The sequence below is a fragment of the Hypanus sabinus genome, chromosome 3 (assembly GCF_030144855.1).
Source record: "Hypanus sabinus isolate sHypSab1 chromosome 3, sHypSab1.hap1, whole genome shotgun sequence".
Taxonomy (NCBI): Eukaryota; Metazoa; Chordata; class Chondrichthyes; order Myliobatiformes; family Dasyatidae; genus Hypanus; species Hypanus sabinus.
The window spans coordinates 74,088,916-74,104,917 of record NC_082708.1 but is presented as its reverse complement, the minus strand read 5'-3'; the positions used below and the strand labels follow the sequence as shown (position 1 = coordinate 74,104,917).

Below are 16,002 nucleotides of genomic sequence, written 5' to 3'. Positions count from 1 at the left end.
ACTGCCTGTCTTCCCTAAATTTCCATGGTTTCTGGGAGGATTGCTGGGATCCTGAAGAAATATCAGATTAATACCATTTGGGAACCCATAAAGAAGCTCAAATCACAGCTGAAGTCAAGGATGAACCGGGACTCAGGATGGCTGACATTTACAGGATTCCCTGTGAATGCAGGGTAGCATGTATTGGCCAGGCATGATGCACAGTGGGAACCCACATTGAGGGGCACAGGAGGTGTATCCATTTGGGTTACCTGGAAAAATCAGCAGAAGCAAACTTTGCATTTTTAATGGCCATAGGATTGCTTCAATGGCACAAAACAACTGCGCCATGCCAGCCGCTTTTGGGACCACCTGCTAAGGGAAACCGTTGAAATAAAGCTAGAGGATTTTAACAAAGGTGGAAGATTCGCTGTAAGTAAAAACTGGAATTTAATCATAAACAAGCTGAGTGAGTGGAAAACTGATTAGGTGTGGACTATATGATGGGGGTATAAATACCACTGGACTAGACATGTTCAGGCATCATCCCTGATGAAGATACAGAATTTGTCATCGAAACATTGGTTAAAATTGATACCTGGAAGCCCGTTAAGCTTTTATTCATGCAAAGTATTCCTTTCTGCCCTTTGAACAAGGCTTTACAAATATACACTTTTAGCTTCAAGCAAAGCGCACAGAAATTTGACAAGTGGCCATTGTTAAGATGTCTGGGATTTCTAACATACAGTAGACCAGAACACAAGAAATTCCGCAGATGCTGGAAATCCAGAGTAAAACACACAAAGTGCTGGAGATGCACAGCAGGTCAGGCAGCATTTATGGAGGGGAATAAAGAACCGATGTTTCAGGCTGAGACCCTGCATCAGGACAAAAAGCCTAGATCAGGAAAGGGTTCTGTAACCTGCTGAATATTTCAGAATGTTGATGTTTTATTTCAGGTTTTCAGGACACACAGCTTCTGTTCATTTTTCCATGTTGAGTTGCCACACTTCCTAACAGAGAAAAAAAACATTTTGCTGGATCTAGTAGTGTTGCACTCCCATTATGAATGAGCAAACATGGTAAATTAGTGAGTTGCCTAGTGACTTGGGACCATTTGCATCATGGGAGAAGGTTAATGAACAGGTACCAAGGGCAAACTTGGCTATTGATTCTGTTAAGTGCCTGATAATGTTAGATAAGCTTCAGAAAAGCAATTAACAGATGAAAGACAATGCTTTTATTTGGCGAACGTCAACTTATTATAAGATCATAAGACCATAAGACACAGGAACAGCATTTTGCCATTTGGTTCCACCATTCCACTATTGCTGATATATTATCCCTCTGCACACCATTCTCCTGCTTTCTCCCTGTAACCTTTAATGTCCTTACTAATTAAGACACTATCATCCTTCTCTTTAATGTACTCAATCCTTGGCCTCTTCAGCCATCTGTGTCAATGAATTCTATAGATTCAGTACCCACTGGCTAAAGAAATTCCTCCTCATCTCTGTTCTAAAGGGACAACCTTGTACTCTGAGCCAGTGCCCGCTGATTCTAGACTCTCCCACTATAGGAAACATCTTCTCTATGTCCACTTTATCTAGTCCCTTCAATAGTTGAGAGGTTTCAATCAGGCCCTCCCCCCCCCCATTTTTCTAAACTACAGTGAGTACAGGCCATGAGCCAACAAATGCTCCTCATATGTTACCACATGCATTCCCAGAATGATTCTCATAACCTTCAGTATTGCATTCATCACTCTTTTCAATTTTGCTCCAATGTTACCAGAACTTAGATTCTGTTCCCTTTCTAAACCTTTTGTCATTTTATTTATTCTGGAATTTTGCCCTGTCATCTATTTATCCTTCCACACATTGCATCTACTTGTATTCCAACTGCCCCATCCCCTGCCCTATCACTCCAATTCCCATCCTCCTGCCAAGTTACTTTACACCCTCTCCAACAGCACCCCCAAATCTGTCCATAAGGATATTTATCCCCTATGTGTTCAGGCGTAATCCATCCATTGTGTACAGGTCATACTTTCCCCAGAAGAGATCCAAATGCAAAGTAAATTGTTAAATTTTTGCTCAAAAATTATTTTGTCAAAAACCACACAAAACAATGCTGCAAATAACAATGAGAAAAAGACTAGTTTGATTGATGTGATTGACTGAAATAAATGATGTGCCAATAGAGAGACCCCTTCTCTACTTACAGTACATTTCCTACAAGAAAAGAGTAGGCTGGCAATACTTAGAAAATAGTAAGATGATTCAGAAATGAAAAGGCTATCTTGTCTACAAAACCAAACATCTTGCAAATTATTTTGTACATCTTGCATATTTTCACATCTTCAAATGGTAAAACCAGCCATACACCAGCCTTTAGAAAATGTTCTTATTCTAATTTTCTTTAAATCCTGAGCAATGGTATAAATTATGTCAGTTGGTACTTCAGATAGCAATTTATGTGTTGCAGTGGATCCATTTAGTCACACAGTCACAGAAACATTATGAAACCAAAGGAGATTGTCAAGTTCATACTGGCTGTACTTAAGACCAATGTAACTAGTCCCATACTCTACCCTTTCCCAAGAACCCTACAAATTATTTTTCTCTCCTCAGGTCCTATAGGAATGCCACAATTACCCGTGACTATCAATACTACCCCTACAGAGCATTCCAAACCCTAATTATTCACTGCATACAATTTTTTTCCTCTGAGAACTTCCGCAGAACATTTCTCTTTAATCAAAAAAAATCCTCTTTATTTTTACTGGGGTAATTTTCTATCCACAATTGTTCTAGCTCTTTTTAATTCCTGATCTTGAGGAAGCTTTTTGAAAGCAAGCACAGAGTATTTCAGCAAAATGTTTTTTGGAAGTGCACTTGTAGCATTTCAATAATGTTTCAGTAATGATCATACACTTCTTCTATAACTCTCTCAAGTAGTTAAACATGATTTTCCTTTAATAAATCAGTGCTATCTTTAATCAATCTAGGCTTAGCCAAGCAACTGCTAATTCTGTGTATCATACACAGGGAGTTGTTGTTTGGGCACAAGGGCCATAGCTGCATTAAATCATCTGTAGGTTTCATTGGAGAACCTTTCCTCTTCCATCTCCAAATTTCCTGGACACATTAGAATAGGAATGTACTCAACATTTGATCGAAACTGACCTGAATTCACCTATATCCATTGCTCAATTGTTTTCCACTTTTCAGCTTATCGGAATCCAGAACATACAGCCCTTACAGACATACAGTCTCAAAAGCCCCTTTCAGCCTCTGTCTCTTTTGCTCCATTCCCTCTCTCTACCAGTCTACGTCTGCGCATCAAACCCTCCTCATCTCGTCCCACCTTCTGTTGACCAGCTCCTGCCTCACATCACCTCCCTGTATTGACTATCTCCCTTCTACACTCATAAGCCTAATGCAGGATCTTAACCTGAAACATTGAAAGTCCGGCTGCATCTATAGATGTTGCCCGAGCCATTGAGTTACTCCAGCAGTTCGGTTTTCTTTCTGCACCAGTTTCCAGCAACTGCAGTCTCTTGTCCCTCTACACTACTCACTCAACTGATCTTGGATTATGCTACAGATTCTGTACCAAAGCATTGGATTGGAATACTTTTAACACTTGAAAAGACAACCTGCCTCCAAAAGGAATATTTGTCTCCTTCCCTTGAGAGGCTGAGAAAATCAGACGGTTGAGCAGAAATCCCATTCTGTTAGAGATAACTCTTCAATTACTCCTACAGAGAGTAGCTGACAATGGAAATAAGCGCTATGGGTTTTTCTGTGCTGTACATTTTCTCAAATTTACGATCATGGCTAACTATCTCCGTCTGAGTTAGAAATGGAAAGGAATTCCATTTTATCAGTGGGAAACTGGCCTTTAAAGGCATAGATGCACATGAAAGCCTGCTACGCTTGTGGTAATAATGGAATCCTCATTGTGAACCACAATAGCAGAGGGGCTTGGGAATCATGGTATTGCAGCGGTTATCGCAATGGTAGTACAGCTGGGAGCTTTCTGTTGGTATGTTGGTATGTTCTCCCCATGTCCACATGAGTTTCCTCCAGGTACTCCATTTTTCTCCCACAGTCTAAAGATGTACCAATTAGTAGGATAATTGATCATTGTAGATTGTCCTGTGATTAGGCCAGTGTTAACTACGTGGGCTATTGGTTGGTGAGTCTCATTGGACCAGAAGGGCCTGTCTGCACTGTATATCTAAATAAGTAAATCCATGCAGCTATCTTTGGTGTTACCTTCATTGAAGGGGCTTTAATTTTGATGAGTGGATCCTGGGAATAATTATTTTCTTGACTCAATAAAGCTCTAATATCCTCAGGACATTGGGGGTACCAAAGTATCTCTGGTCATTTTAAAGGGAGCACACTTAATTCCTCAAAGTGGGTAGAAGGAAACAGGAAACACACACAAAATGCTGGAGGAACTCAGTAGGCCAGGCAGCATCTTTGGAAAGAAAAGTACAGTCAACGTTTTGGGCCATGACTCTTTGGCAGTGTGTTGCTTGGATTTCCAGCATCTGGAGATTTTCTCCTGTTTGAGAAGGAAACAGGTGGATATCATATTCTTGGATTTCCAGAAGGTGTTCAGTAAGATGCCGCACTAATCCATAAAGTAAGGATGCATGGAGATGGGAGTTGGGAGTAATGTGTTGCCATGGACAGAGAATTGGTTAAACAATAGAAGAGAGAGGGTTGGGATAAATGGGTGTTTCTCTGGTTGGTAATCAGTGTGAATAGAACAGTGTTGCATGGGTTGGTGCTCTGCATGCAACTGTTGACAATATACATTAACAATTTGGAAGAGAGGACTGACTATAGCATATCTAAGTCTGCTGATGATACTAAATTGTGTGAAAACACAAATTGTACAGAGTATGTGGCTAGTCTGGAGCGAGAGGTCAATAGGTTACATGAATGGGCAAGGGTATGGCAGATGGAATACAATGTTGGTAAATGTATGGTCATCCACTTGGGAAGAAAAAATAAAAACCAGTTTATTATTGCATAGTGAAAAGTTAAACAGGTTATCAAGAAAGCAAATAGAATGTTGGCCTTTATTGTTAAATTTAGCAATTTAACAATCAATTTAAGAACAAAGAACTTATGCTACAACTGTACAGGTACTGGTAAGACCACACCTTACTTATGTACTTAAGAAAATATATACCGGCTTTTAGATCCTGGAGACAAGAGAGTTAGCTTATGAGAAGGAATTGAGTCACCTTGGGCTTTACTCACCGGAGTTCAGAAAAATGACAGTAAATTTTATAAAAACATACAAAATTATGAAAGGATATTGAGGCAGGCAAGTTGTTTCCACTGGTAGGTGAGACTACAATTTTTTTTTAAGAAGTTCACAAAATTCAAAGTAAAGCCAGAGTAATGCATACAAAATGTTGGAGGAACTCAGCAGGTCAGGTAAGAATAAAGAGTTGAGATTTCAGGCTGAGACCCTTCATCAAGAGTCAGATGAAGAGTCTTGATTTGCAACTTTGACACTTTATTCTTTTCCATAGCTGCTGTGTGTTACTCCTATTTCTTATATCATTATGTTATTATGTTAAAATAAAGTTCTACATTTTTCCTCCACAAATGATCTCAGAAAATCTTGAAACCTGAAGAAGTCAGTCTCAACCTTAATAGAGTCAAAAGCTCCTGACAAGCTTCGGACATTCTTCACATCCCACTCAGCAGCTCTGGACATTCCCTACATGCTGACTAACCTTTTACAGGGAATAAATGGGAATGACTTTAATGTCACGAAAGCAGCTTTACACATAGTTTACTCTATTTTATTTGATGTGGACCACAAATGCCATCAGGGTAAAAAGTGCACAATGAATTCCAATTTGTTATGGGTACTTGAAAGTCCTAAGAGAAAAAGACCCAGAACTCCCTGGCTGGAAGATTAAGCAACTGGTTGTCATTATTTTTCATTTGGAATGAAGGTTGGTGATGGCCATTATTATATGTGAAGATTAATTGGTTGACTTTCTCTTTCAGGCAAAGAATGCAGAAGTCGGCAATGTATGATCTGTGTATAGCAATGTGTCAAATCGCAGAAGAATTTATTCATCTTCAAGTGACTCATGAGGAATTCTTATGCATGAAATCCTTAATTCTCCTTAATACAAGTAAGTGTGGATCTGCTGCAAAGCTGAACAACCAACATAAAATTTACATTATGAATTGTATTTTGGAATGGGCTCACAGGAACTTCGTACATCTTGTGAATTATTTTCTGGTTAGGTCTTTAAAAATGTTCTGCTATAATGCCCTTTGTACTATTCATCCATCAGCTTAGCTTCTTAGATTTGCCATATTATTGTCAATTATCCTCTGATTTCTAAGCATTTGAAATCATCCTGATGTGGTGGTTCAGTCCAAAGTCCGTGTTCTGGTCCGTGGACTCCGGATTTTCTGGCAGCCCCTTGCTGCGGTTGGACTTCACTAGAAACACCTGAGGCTCATATTGGAACTGGGAATATATGTGGCCCTGGTATTGGGGGTGTCTTGTCAATATTCTCATGGCACAGATGGCTGGTGGAAGGCTAGAATGGACTCTTGCAATCCTTGAGGTTGCATTGGAAAACCATGGCTTCTGCTGGTAGTAGTCGGAGCAGTCATTGTGGTATGGATTCAGCTGTTTCCCGGACCAGCTGTCAGCCACTCTGAGCTAGGTAGGGATCTGGTTGTTTCTGTAGCCAGCCAAGGCTGCCGGCTGTAACGGCTACTCGGAGCTACCCTGATGCCGAGGTGGAACTGTCTGTTGTTCCTTGGTGTTTGTCTCTTCCTGTCCTTGCCCCGTGGGGTAAGTCAGGCTGTTCTGCTGTTACCTGATGGATGGTCCTGCCCCACCTTGGTGTGGAGTTATAGGTGAGTCCTGGCTCTGTCTGTGTACTGTCCCGTCACATGTCAGTGTCCTGTTAAAGATGAGTCCTGGCTTGTCGGAGGATAAGTCCTGGCTCTATGTCTGTGTACTGTCCCGTCACATGTCAGTGTCCTGTTAAAGATGAGTCCTGGCTTGTCGGAGGATAAGTCCTGGCTCTATGTCTGTGTACTGTCCCGTCACATGTCAGTGTCCTGTTAAAGATGAGTCCTGGCTTGTCAGAGGATAAGTCCCAGCTCTACATCTGTGTACTGTCCCATCACATGTCAGTGTCCTGTTAAAGATTAGTCCTGGCTTGTCAGAGGATAAGTCCCGGCTCCATGTTGACGTACAGTTCCTAGTCTGCCCCTAGCTCCAGCGTCTGAGATCCCCAAGCACCAAGCCTGCAGCTTCCAGCCTTGATCCAAGCCTCAAGACCCCAAGTCCCTAGCCAAGCCTCGTCACGTCCTCACCTGGGTTTGGGGGTCTGTTCCCGAGGCAAGACCCAGGTTCTGGGTCCTTGTCCAGACTCTGGCTCGGAGTCCACCCCATGCTCCTTGTTCCCAGTCCCTTGTCCTGGTCCTGCTTCCCCTGCCTAGACTGCATCCCGTCCCGTCCTTGGGTTCCGTCTCGTCCTGTTTCCGGGACTCCAGTGTCTGTGTCCTGCAGTTGGGTCCTGATTCAACACCTGACTTATGACACTTGATTGCATTATTAACCTGACCATTGAGAAAATCTCAAGGTAAAAACCCACAACAAATGCAATAACTTCTTATTCTTTGATGCTGCTACTAGGTAGAGTCGATTGAGCTATTGGTTTAAATAAGTTCTGTTCTCTGTTGCAATTATTGCCTATTTAAGGAAATCCTTTAACAAGAATTTTTACTGAAGAAATCAGGTAATTAGTCTTGTCCAAATTCCATGGAATCCAGCCAGGTTTGGTGTTCCGTTTATATCGGGGCCACTCAGGTATGTAGAGCCATCAGTCTAAGTTATAATTAGCACCACACTACTGCCCAGTCATCACCTCCCACCACTGGATATATGAACCCATGAAAATTTACCCTTAGATAATTAATATCTTTGAACATTTATATTTGTTATGTCAATTTTGTTTATCTAAGGTGTCAATTGTGAGATAAAGGAGGCTAGAAAAGTAATACTAGTCTTTAAAGTATCAGATGCTTTCATCCCTTCATCTCTAGAGATCCACATCTTCAGCCCCTCACTTCAGCAGTCTGAGATACCCACCTGCTTCAAGCAGGTTTTAATCTTACAGATGCCCATAAAGAACATGGTAACCTGCCTCAATGACTATTGTCCAGTAGCACTTACATCTACTGTGACAAAGTGCTTTGGGAGGTTGGTCATGAAGATTATCAACTGCTGTCTGAGAAGCAAGCTGTATCAACTCCAATTTACCTACTGTCACAGGAGGTCAACAGCAGATGTCATTTCAATGGCTATTCACTCAGCCCTGGAATATCTGGATAATGAAGATGCATACATCAGGATGCTCTTTAACCATATAACCATATAACAATCACAGCACGGAAACAGGCCATCTTGGCCCTCCTAGTCCGTGCCGAACCCTTAATCTCACCTAGTCCCACCTACCCGCACTCAGCCCATAACCCTCCACTCCTTTCCTGTCCATATACCTATCCAATTTTACCTTAAATGACACAACTGAACTGGCCTCTACTACTTCTACAGGAAGCTCATTCCACACAGCTATCACTCTTTGAGTAAAGAAATACCCCCTTGTGTTTCCCTTAAACTTCTGCCCCCTAACTCTCAAATCATGTCCTCTAGTTTGAATCTCCCCTACTCTCAATGGAAACAGCCTGTTCACGTCAACTCTGTCTATCCCTCTCAAAATTTTAAATACCTCGATCAAATCCCCCCTCAACCTTCTACGCTCCAATGAATAGAGACCTAACTTGTTCAACCTTTCTCTGTAACTTAATTGCTGAAACCCAGGTAACATCCTAGTAAATCGTCTCTGCACTCTCTCTAATTTATTGATATCTTTCCTATAATTCGGTGACCAGAACTGCACACAATATTCCAAATTTGGCCTTACCAATGCCTTGTACAACTTTAGCATTACATCCCAACTTCTGTACTCAATGCTTTGATTTATAAAGGCCAGCATTCCAAAAGCCCTCTTCACCACCCTATCTACATGAGACTCCACTTTCAGGGAACTATGCACAGTTATTCCTAGATCTCTCTGTTCCTCTGCATTCCTCAATGCCCTACCATTTACTCTGTATGTTCTATTTGGATTATTCCTGCCAAAATGTAGAACCTCACACTTCTCAGCATTAAACTCCATCTGCCAACGTTCAGCCCATTCTTCTAACCGGCATAAATCTCCCTGCAAGCTTTGAAAATCCACCTCATTATCCACAACACCTCCTACCTTAGTATCATCGGCATACTTACTAATCCAATTTACCACCCCATCATCCAGATCATTCATGTATATTACAAACAACATTGGGCCCAAAACAGATCCCTGAGGCACCCCGCTAGTCACCGGCCTCCATCCCGATAAACAATTATCCACAACTACTCTCTGGCATCTCCCATCTAGCCACTGTTGAATCCATTTTATTACTCCAGCATTAATACCTAACGACTGAACCTTCTTAACTAACCTTCCATGTGGAACTTTGTCAAAGGCTTTGCTGAAGTCCATATAGACTACATCCACTGCCTTACCTTCATCAACATTCCTCGTAACTTCTTCAAAAAATTCAATAAGGTTTGTCAAACATGACCTTCCACGCACAAATCCATGCTGGCTACTTCTAATCAGATCCCGTCTATCCAGATAATTATAAATACTATCTCTAAGAATACTTTCCATTAATTTACCCACCACTGATGTCAAACTGACAGGTCTATAACTGCTAGGCTTCCTTCTAGAACCCTTTTTAAACAATGGAACCACATGAGCAATATGCCAATCCTCCGGCACAATCCCCATTTCTAATGACGTATTAAAGATCTCCGTCAGAGCTCCTGCTATTTCTACACAAACTTCCCTCAAGGTCCTGGGGAATATCCTGTCAGGACCTGGAGATTTATCCACTTTTAAATTTCTTAAAAGCGCCAGTACCTCCACCTCTTTAATTGTCATAGGTTCCATAACTTCCTTACTTGTTTCCCACACCTTAGACAATTCAATATCCTTCTCCTTAGTGAATACCGAAGAGAAGAAATCATTCAAAATCTCTCCCATCTCCTTCGGTTCCACACATAGCTGACCACTCTGATTCTCTAAGGGGCCAATTTTATCCCTCACTATCCTCTTGCTTTTAATATAACTGTAGAAACCTTTCGGATTTACTTTCACCTTATTTGCCAAACCAACCTCGTATCTTCTTTTAGCTTTTCTAATCTCTTTCTTAAGATTCCTTTTACATTCTTTATATTCCTCGAGCAATTCCTTTACTCCATGCTGGCTATATCTATTGTAGACATCCCTCTTTTTCTGAACCAAATTTCTAATATCCCTTGAAAACCATGGTACTCTCAAACCTTTAACCTTTCCTTTCACCCTAACAGGAACATAAAGATTCTGTACTCTCATAATTTCACCCTTAAATGACCTCCATTTCTCTATTACATCCTTCCCATAAAACAACTTGACCCAATCCACTCTCTCTAAATCCCTTCGCATCCCCTCAATGTTAGCCTTTCTCCAATCAAAAATCTCAACTCTAGGTCCAGTCCTGTCCTTCTCCATAATTATATTGAAGCTAATGCTATTGTGATCACTGGACCCGAAGTGTTCCCCAACACATACATCTGTCAGCTGACCTATCGCATTCCCTAACAGGAGATCCAACACTGCCCCATCTCTAGTCGGTACTTCTATGTATTGTTGCAAAAAACTATCCTGCACACATTTCACAAACTCTAACCATCCAGCCCTTTTACAGAATGAGCTTCCCAGTCTACGTGTGGAAAATTAAAATCTCCCACAATCACCACCTTGTGTTTACTACAAATATCTGCTATCTCCTTACACATTTGCTCTTCCAACTCACGCGCCCCATTAGGTGGCCTATAATACACTCCTATCAGTGTTACTGTACCTTTCCCATTCTTCAATTCCACCCAAATGGCCTCCCTAGAGGAGCTCTCTAATCTATTCTTCCAAAGCACCGCCATAAGATTTTCTCGGACAAGCAATGCAACACCTCCTCCTCTGGCCCCTCCTACTCTATCACACCTGAAACATTATTGACAATTGAAATCTTTATTGACAACAGCTCAGCATTCAGCACTATCATCAACTCAAAAACTTATCACAAAGCTTTAAATCCTAGAACATCTCCTCCACAAACACTATCATCACAGGTGCACCTCAAGGCTATATGCTTAGACCCAGCTCTACTTGCTTTATACCTACAGTATGACTGTGAGGCTATGTATAACTCTGATTTTGTATTTAGGTTTGCTAATAATACCACTGTTGTTAGCCAAGTCAAGGTTGGTAACGAATCTGCATATAGCAGGGAGATTAAAAATCCAGTTGAATGGTGCCTCAGCAACAACCTCTTGCTCAACGTCAACAAAGCCAAAGAGCTGATTATTGATTACTGGAGGAAAAAACCAGGAGTTCATGATCCAGTCCTCAATAGGGGATCAGAGGAGGAGGGAGTTATTTACTTTATGTTCCTTGGCATTATCCTTTTATAGGATCTGTCCTGGGACCAACACATAAGTGTCATCACAAAGAATGCACGACAGCACCTTAATTTCAGAAAGGTTTGTGTAGATTCAACATCTAAAACTTTGAAAAACTTCTACAGATATACAGTGGAGAGCAAACTAATTGGTTGCACCATGGTGTGGCATGGAAACACCAATGCCCAAGAATGGAAAGGTTTTCAGGGAGTGATAGATACAGCCCAGTCCATCAGAGGAAATGCCCTCCTTGCCATTGAACACATCTACAAGCAGCTCTGCCTCAAGAAAACAAACCATGCTCTCTTCTTGCTGCTGCCATCAGGCAGGAGGCACAGGAGCCTTAGATCCCACATCACCAAGTTCAGGAATAGTTATTACCCTACAACCATTAGGCACCTGAAACAGCATAGATAAATTGACTTACCACAACTCTGAACTGATTCCACAACCTACAGACTCACTTTCAAGGACTCTTACAACTCAAGTTCTCTGTATTATTTATTTTTTCTATTCATTGTACAAATTGTCTTTTGCTCATTTGGCTGTGTGCCAGTCTTTGTTTAAGAATAGTTTTCATAAATTCTATTGCATCTCTTTATTTTCCTCTAAATGCCTGCAAGATAATGAATCTCAAAGTGGTGTGTGGTAATGTATACATACTTCAACGATAAATTTCCTTTGATTTTGACTTTGATCCTCCTTATCCGCAGTGTTGAATATAAAGAGGCTGCCAATTGTCTGTCTTATTATTCACACCAGCTAAATGCTTCTATGACAACTCTGTGGGCCTTATGATAAATCTCTGAGGCAATACAACAATAATGTTAAATCTTTCTTTCAATCAAAAGCATTTAGTTCAATTGATTTAATTTGGGTAAAGGAAAATCTCCCAAGAACAATTATGATGTATTAAATGTTGGTATTTATGTCAAGAAATTCTAAATTGCATTAATGAAAACAGACATTCAGTGGAAAAGAAACTAAATGGAAAAGATTAAAATAAGGATATAAAAAAGACAATTCAAGGTGGAAAGAAGTAATGGAAGAGAGATGACATGGATGAACAGAAAGAATACTCTGGATAAAAATTACTTCTGAGGGGTTGATCTGTTATAAATGAGTGAAGGATCATTTAAAACTGAAGGAGAACATGGAACGTCTAAAGCTGCTAAAGTAAATTTTACATTGATTTGTAAGAATGCCAGCAAAGGAAGCTGGGGTGAGGGACTGCAGGGCATCTGAAATAATCAGCTGTCAACAGGTAATAGCTGATGTAGCCCGGCTCTGTAACTAGTGGGGCTGCTAGTAAAATGGAAGCAGGATAGTCAACCAACACAGGATCTGTAAAGCCACCCTTTCAAGAGCAAGGCAAAATAAGATTCCAGTAAAGTCATTCAATTCTGAACCTAATATTACCTTCAGTGTTGGTGTGAATGGCTGGCTACACAAGACAACATGGAGTCTCATGTTATGTATTTGTGTCAGTCAAATTTGCTGTTTGGTCACTCATAACTTTTTGCAAAAATGCTGCAGCCAGTTTCATTCATTTCTACACAAGTAGTTCTGCCAAATCACAGCCCCAGAGGCAGCAGAGTGATGCAGCTAGTACAGCCAGTGCCTCACGTCAGACAGTCAGAGTCAGTTTAACTTTGGGTGATATGTGTGTGTGGAGTTTACACATACTATTGAGTTGACTTTATTTCTTACATCCTTCACATACATGAGGAGTAAAAGTCTTTACGTTCCACTGAAATGTGCAACGTGCAATTTATAGTAATTTGTAATAAATAGTATGTACAATGGGACAGTCAATATGGTATAAAAATACAATTCTATCAGAGTGAACTAATTAGTCTGATGGCCTGGTGGAAGAAGCTGTCCTGGAGCCTGTTGGCAATGCAGTCTAGTTCAAAAAATATATATTCAATTAGTGGAGATTGCTATTTTCGTAAGAGAAGTTGATCATTCTCATGATTGGTACAATCCAAGCCCATAAGATCATTGATATTTCTGAGGAAAGAGAGGGCTGACTTCACAGAGGGAGCACAGCCGTCAAACATGAGTTAGACTGCCAACTCAACAACTATTACTGCAGAATTAGTGGACACCCCATGACTCAGGAACACATTTAGGCCCCCTGCAAGTACAAGAAGGGGAAAACTAACTGGCAGATCATCCTCTTGTCGGGTCTGTCAACAAACACCTGCCCCATCTGAGGTAGAGTCTGGTGCTCATACTAACCTAAGAACCCACAGAACAGGAGTGAAATTTAGGCATCCTTCATCCTGAGGGACTATCTGGGTAGAAGAAAGTGGCAGTCAAATTTCGCTCTGTGTAGGATCGTCAATACTGAGAAATATGTAAGAAATAAGATCATTGATAAATCATAAAAGGGCTTACAGAGTAAGATAATGCAATGAAAAGCCAAATTAGGCATTTAATAAACTGTTGCCTGGTAACCTTAATATATTTTAATTACCTAAACATACAAAGTCTTACTCCTTCTTCATAGTAGGATGCACAATCTTTAACCTATAACTCATTCCCTTAGCTCACTGTTCCCTCAACAGGAATTCTCACAGCAAGTTAATGTAATGCAGCAAAACTGTAAAACATGGTCACTATTAACAAGCAGGTTGTGGTACTGAGTTACTCTTGAACTTGAACTTAAAACCTATATTGTTTCTAAGGCATATTGCTAATGGCTGGACCCAGTTTGGGAAGAAACATGAATGCTCGTCTTCACCCTGACATCCTTGCTTAAAAGGCTATTAAACAATGGTACTCAAGCTTGAGTGCAAGTTAATCTATAAACAAAGGCATGGCTACAATCTTCCCAAAATCTTCTACTGCATTCCCAAAGCCAACATCATTTGACCGGAGGAGACTACAGAAGTACTCAAATTACTTCAAATAGATGGAACCCTATGAGGGAAGGTTTCAACTGTGGGGATGAACAGCTGGAGATTATGCCAACTACTTGGCTGAAAGTAAAAACAGAATGAGATGCAAATCCAGGTGTTTGGTGATGAATGGTGTCACATTTGAGGGAAAGCAGAAAGTTACAGCTCCACTATTTTTATAAAAGACTTGGATGAGGGACTGGAGGGAGGGATTAGTAAATTTGCTGATGACTCAAAGGTTGGGGGTGTTGTGGATAGTGTGGAGGGCTGTCAGAGGTTACAACAGGATGTAAAACTGGGCTGAGAAGTGGCAGATGGAGTTCAACCCAGATAAGTGTGGTGGTTCATTTTGGTAGGTCAAATATGATGGCAGAGAATAGTACGACTTTTGGAAGTGTGGAGGATCAGAGGGATCTTGGGGTCCGAGTCCACAGGACACTCAAAGCTGCTGTGCAGATTGTCTGTCTGGTTAAGAAGGCATACAGTGCATTGGCCTTCATCAACCGTGGGATTGAGTTTAAGAGCCGAGAAATAATGGTACAGCTTTATAGGACCCTGATCAGACCCCACTTGGAGTACTGTGCTCAGTTCTGGTCATCTCACTACAGGAAGGATGTGGAAACTATAGAAAGGGTGCAGAGGAGATTTACAAGGATGTTGCATGCCTTATGGAAATAGGTTGAATGAACTTGGCCTTTTCTTCTTGGAGTTACAGAGGATGAAAGGTGACATGATAGAGGTGTATAAGATGATGAGAGGCATTGATCGTGTGGATAGTCAGAGGCTTTTGCCCAGGGCTGAAATGGCTAACACGGGAGGGCACAGTTTTAAGGTGCTTGGAAGCAGGTGCATAGGAGATGTCAGGGGTAAATTTTTTTACACAGAGGGTGGTGAGTGTGTGGAATAGGTTGCCGATGACGGTGGTGGATGCGATAGGGTCTTTTAAGAGACTCCTGGATAGGTTCATGGAGCTTAGAAAAATAGAGGGCCGTGGGTAACCCTAGGTAAATTCTAAAGTAAGTACATGTTTGGCATAGCATTGAGGACCAAAGGGCCTGTATTGTGCTGTAGGTTTTCTTTTTTTTTGTAATTTATTTTTTTTATTGAAGTTCATCATCAAATATTTCCATAAGATGTATTTCAGATATTGTACATATATATCATATTGTCATATATATCACAAATCACCACGAAGTATTTATCTGGGGTATACACTTATAGAAAAGAGTGGAAAGAAAAAATCAAGCAAAAGGAAAGAACGATGTACAAGTAGGGAGTGATCTTTTTTTTAACAACAGATTCATTGATTTGTGAGAATAAAATCAGGCCTATAAGGCATTATGTAATTAAACCATTTTTCCCAGTATGAATCAAATTGTTCCAGCTTATGATTAACAGATGCTGTTATCTTCTCCATTTTGTAAATGTCCATTGTAATTTCCATCCATGTATTTAAAGTTGGGCTCTCCTGTGATAACCATTTCCTAGTAAGAGT

The 16,002-nt window shown here is 40.7% G+C and overlaps 1 protein-coding gene across 1 annotated transcript in view; it reads left to right on the top strand.

The window, feature by feature from the left end:
• LOC132390909 (progesterone receptor-like) overlaps positions 1-16,002 on the top strand; it is a 293,767-nt gene that overhangs the window by 240,557 nt on the left and 37,208 nt on the right. The window contains exon 6 of the mRNA XM_059963444.1: positions 6,030-6,160. Within this exon, the coding sequence (XP_059819427.1) occupies positions 6,030-6,160 (131 nt within the window). The remainder of the gene's footprint in view (positions 1-6,029; positions 6,161-16,002) is intronic.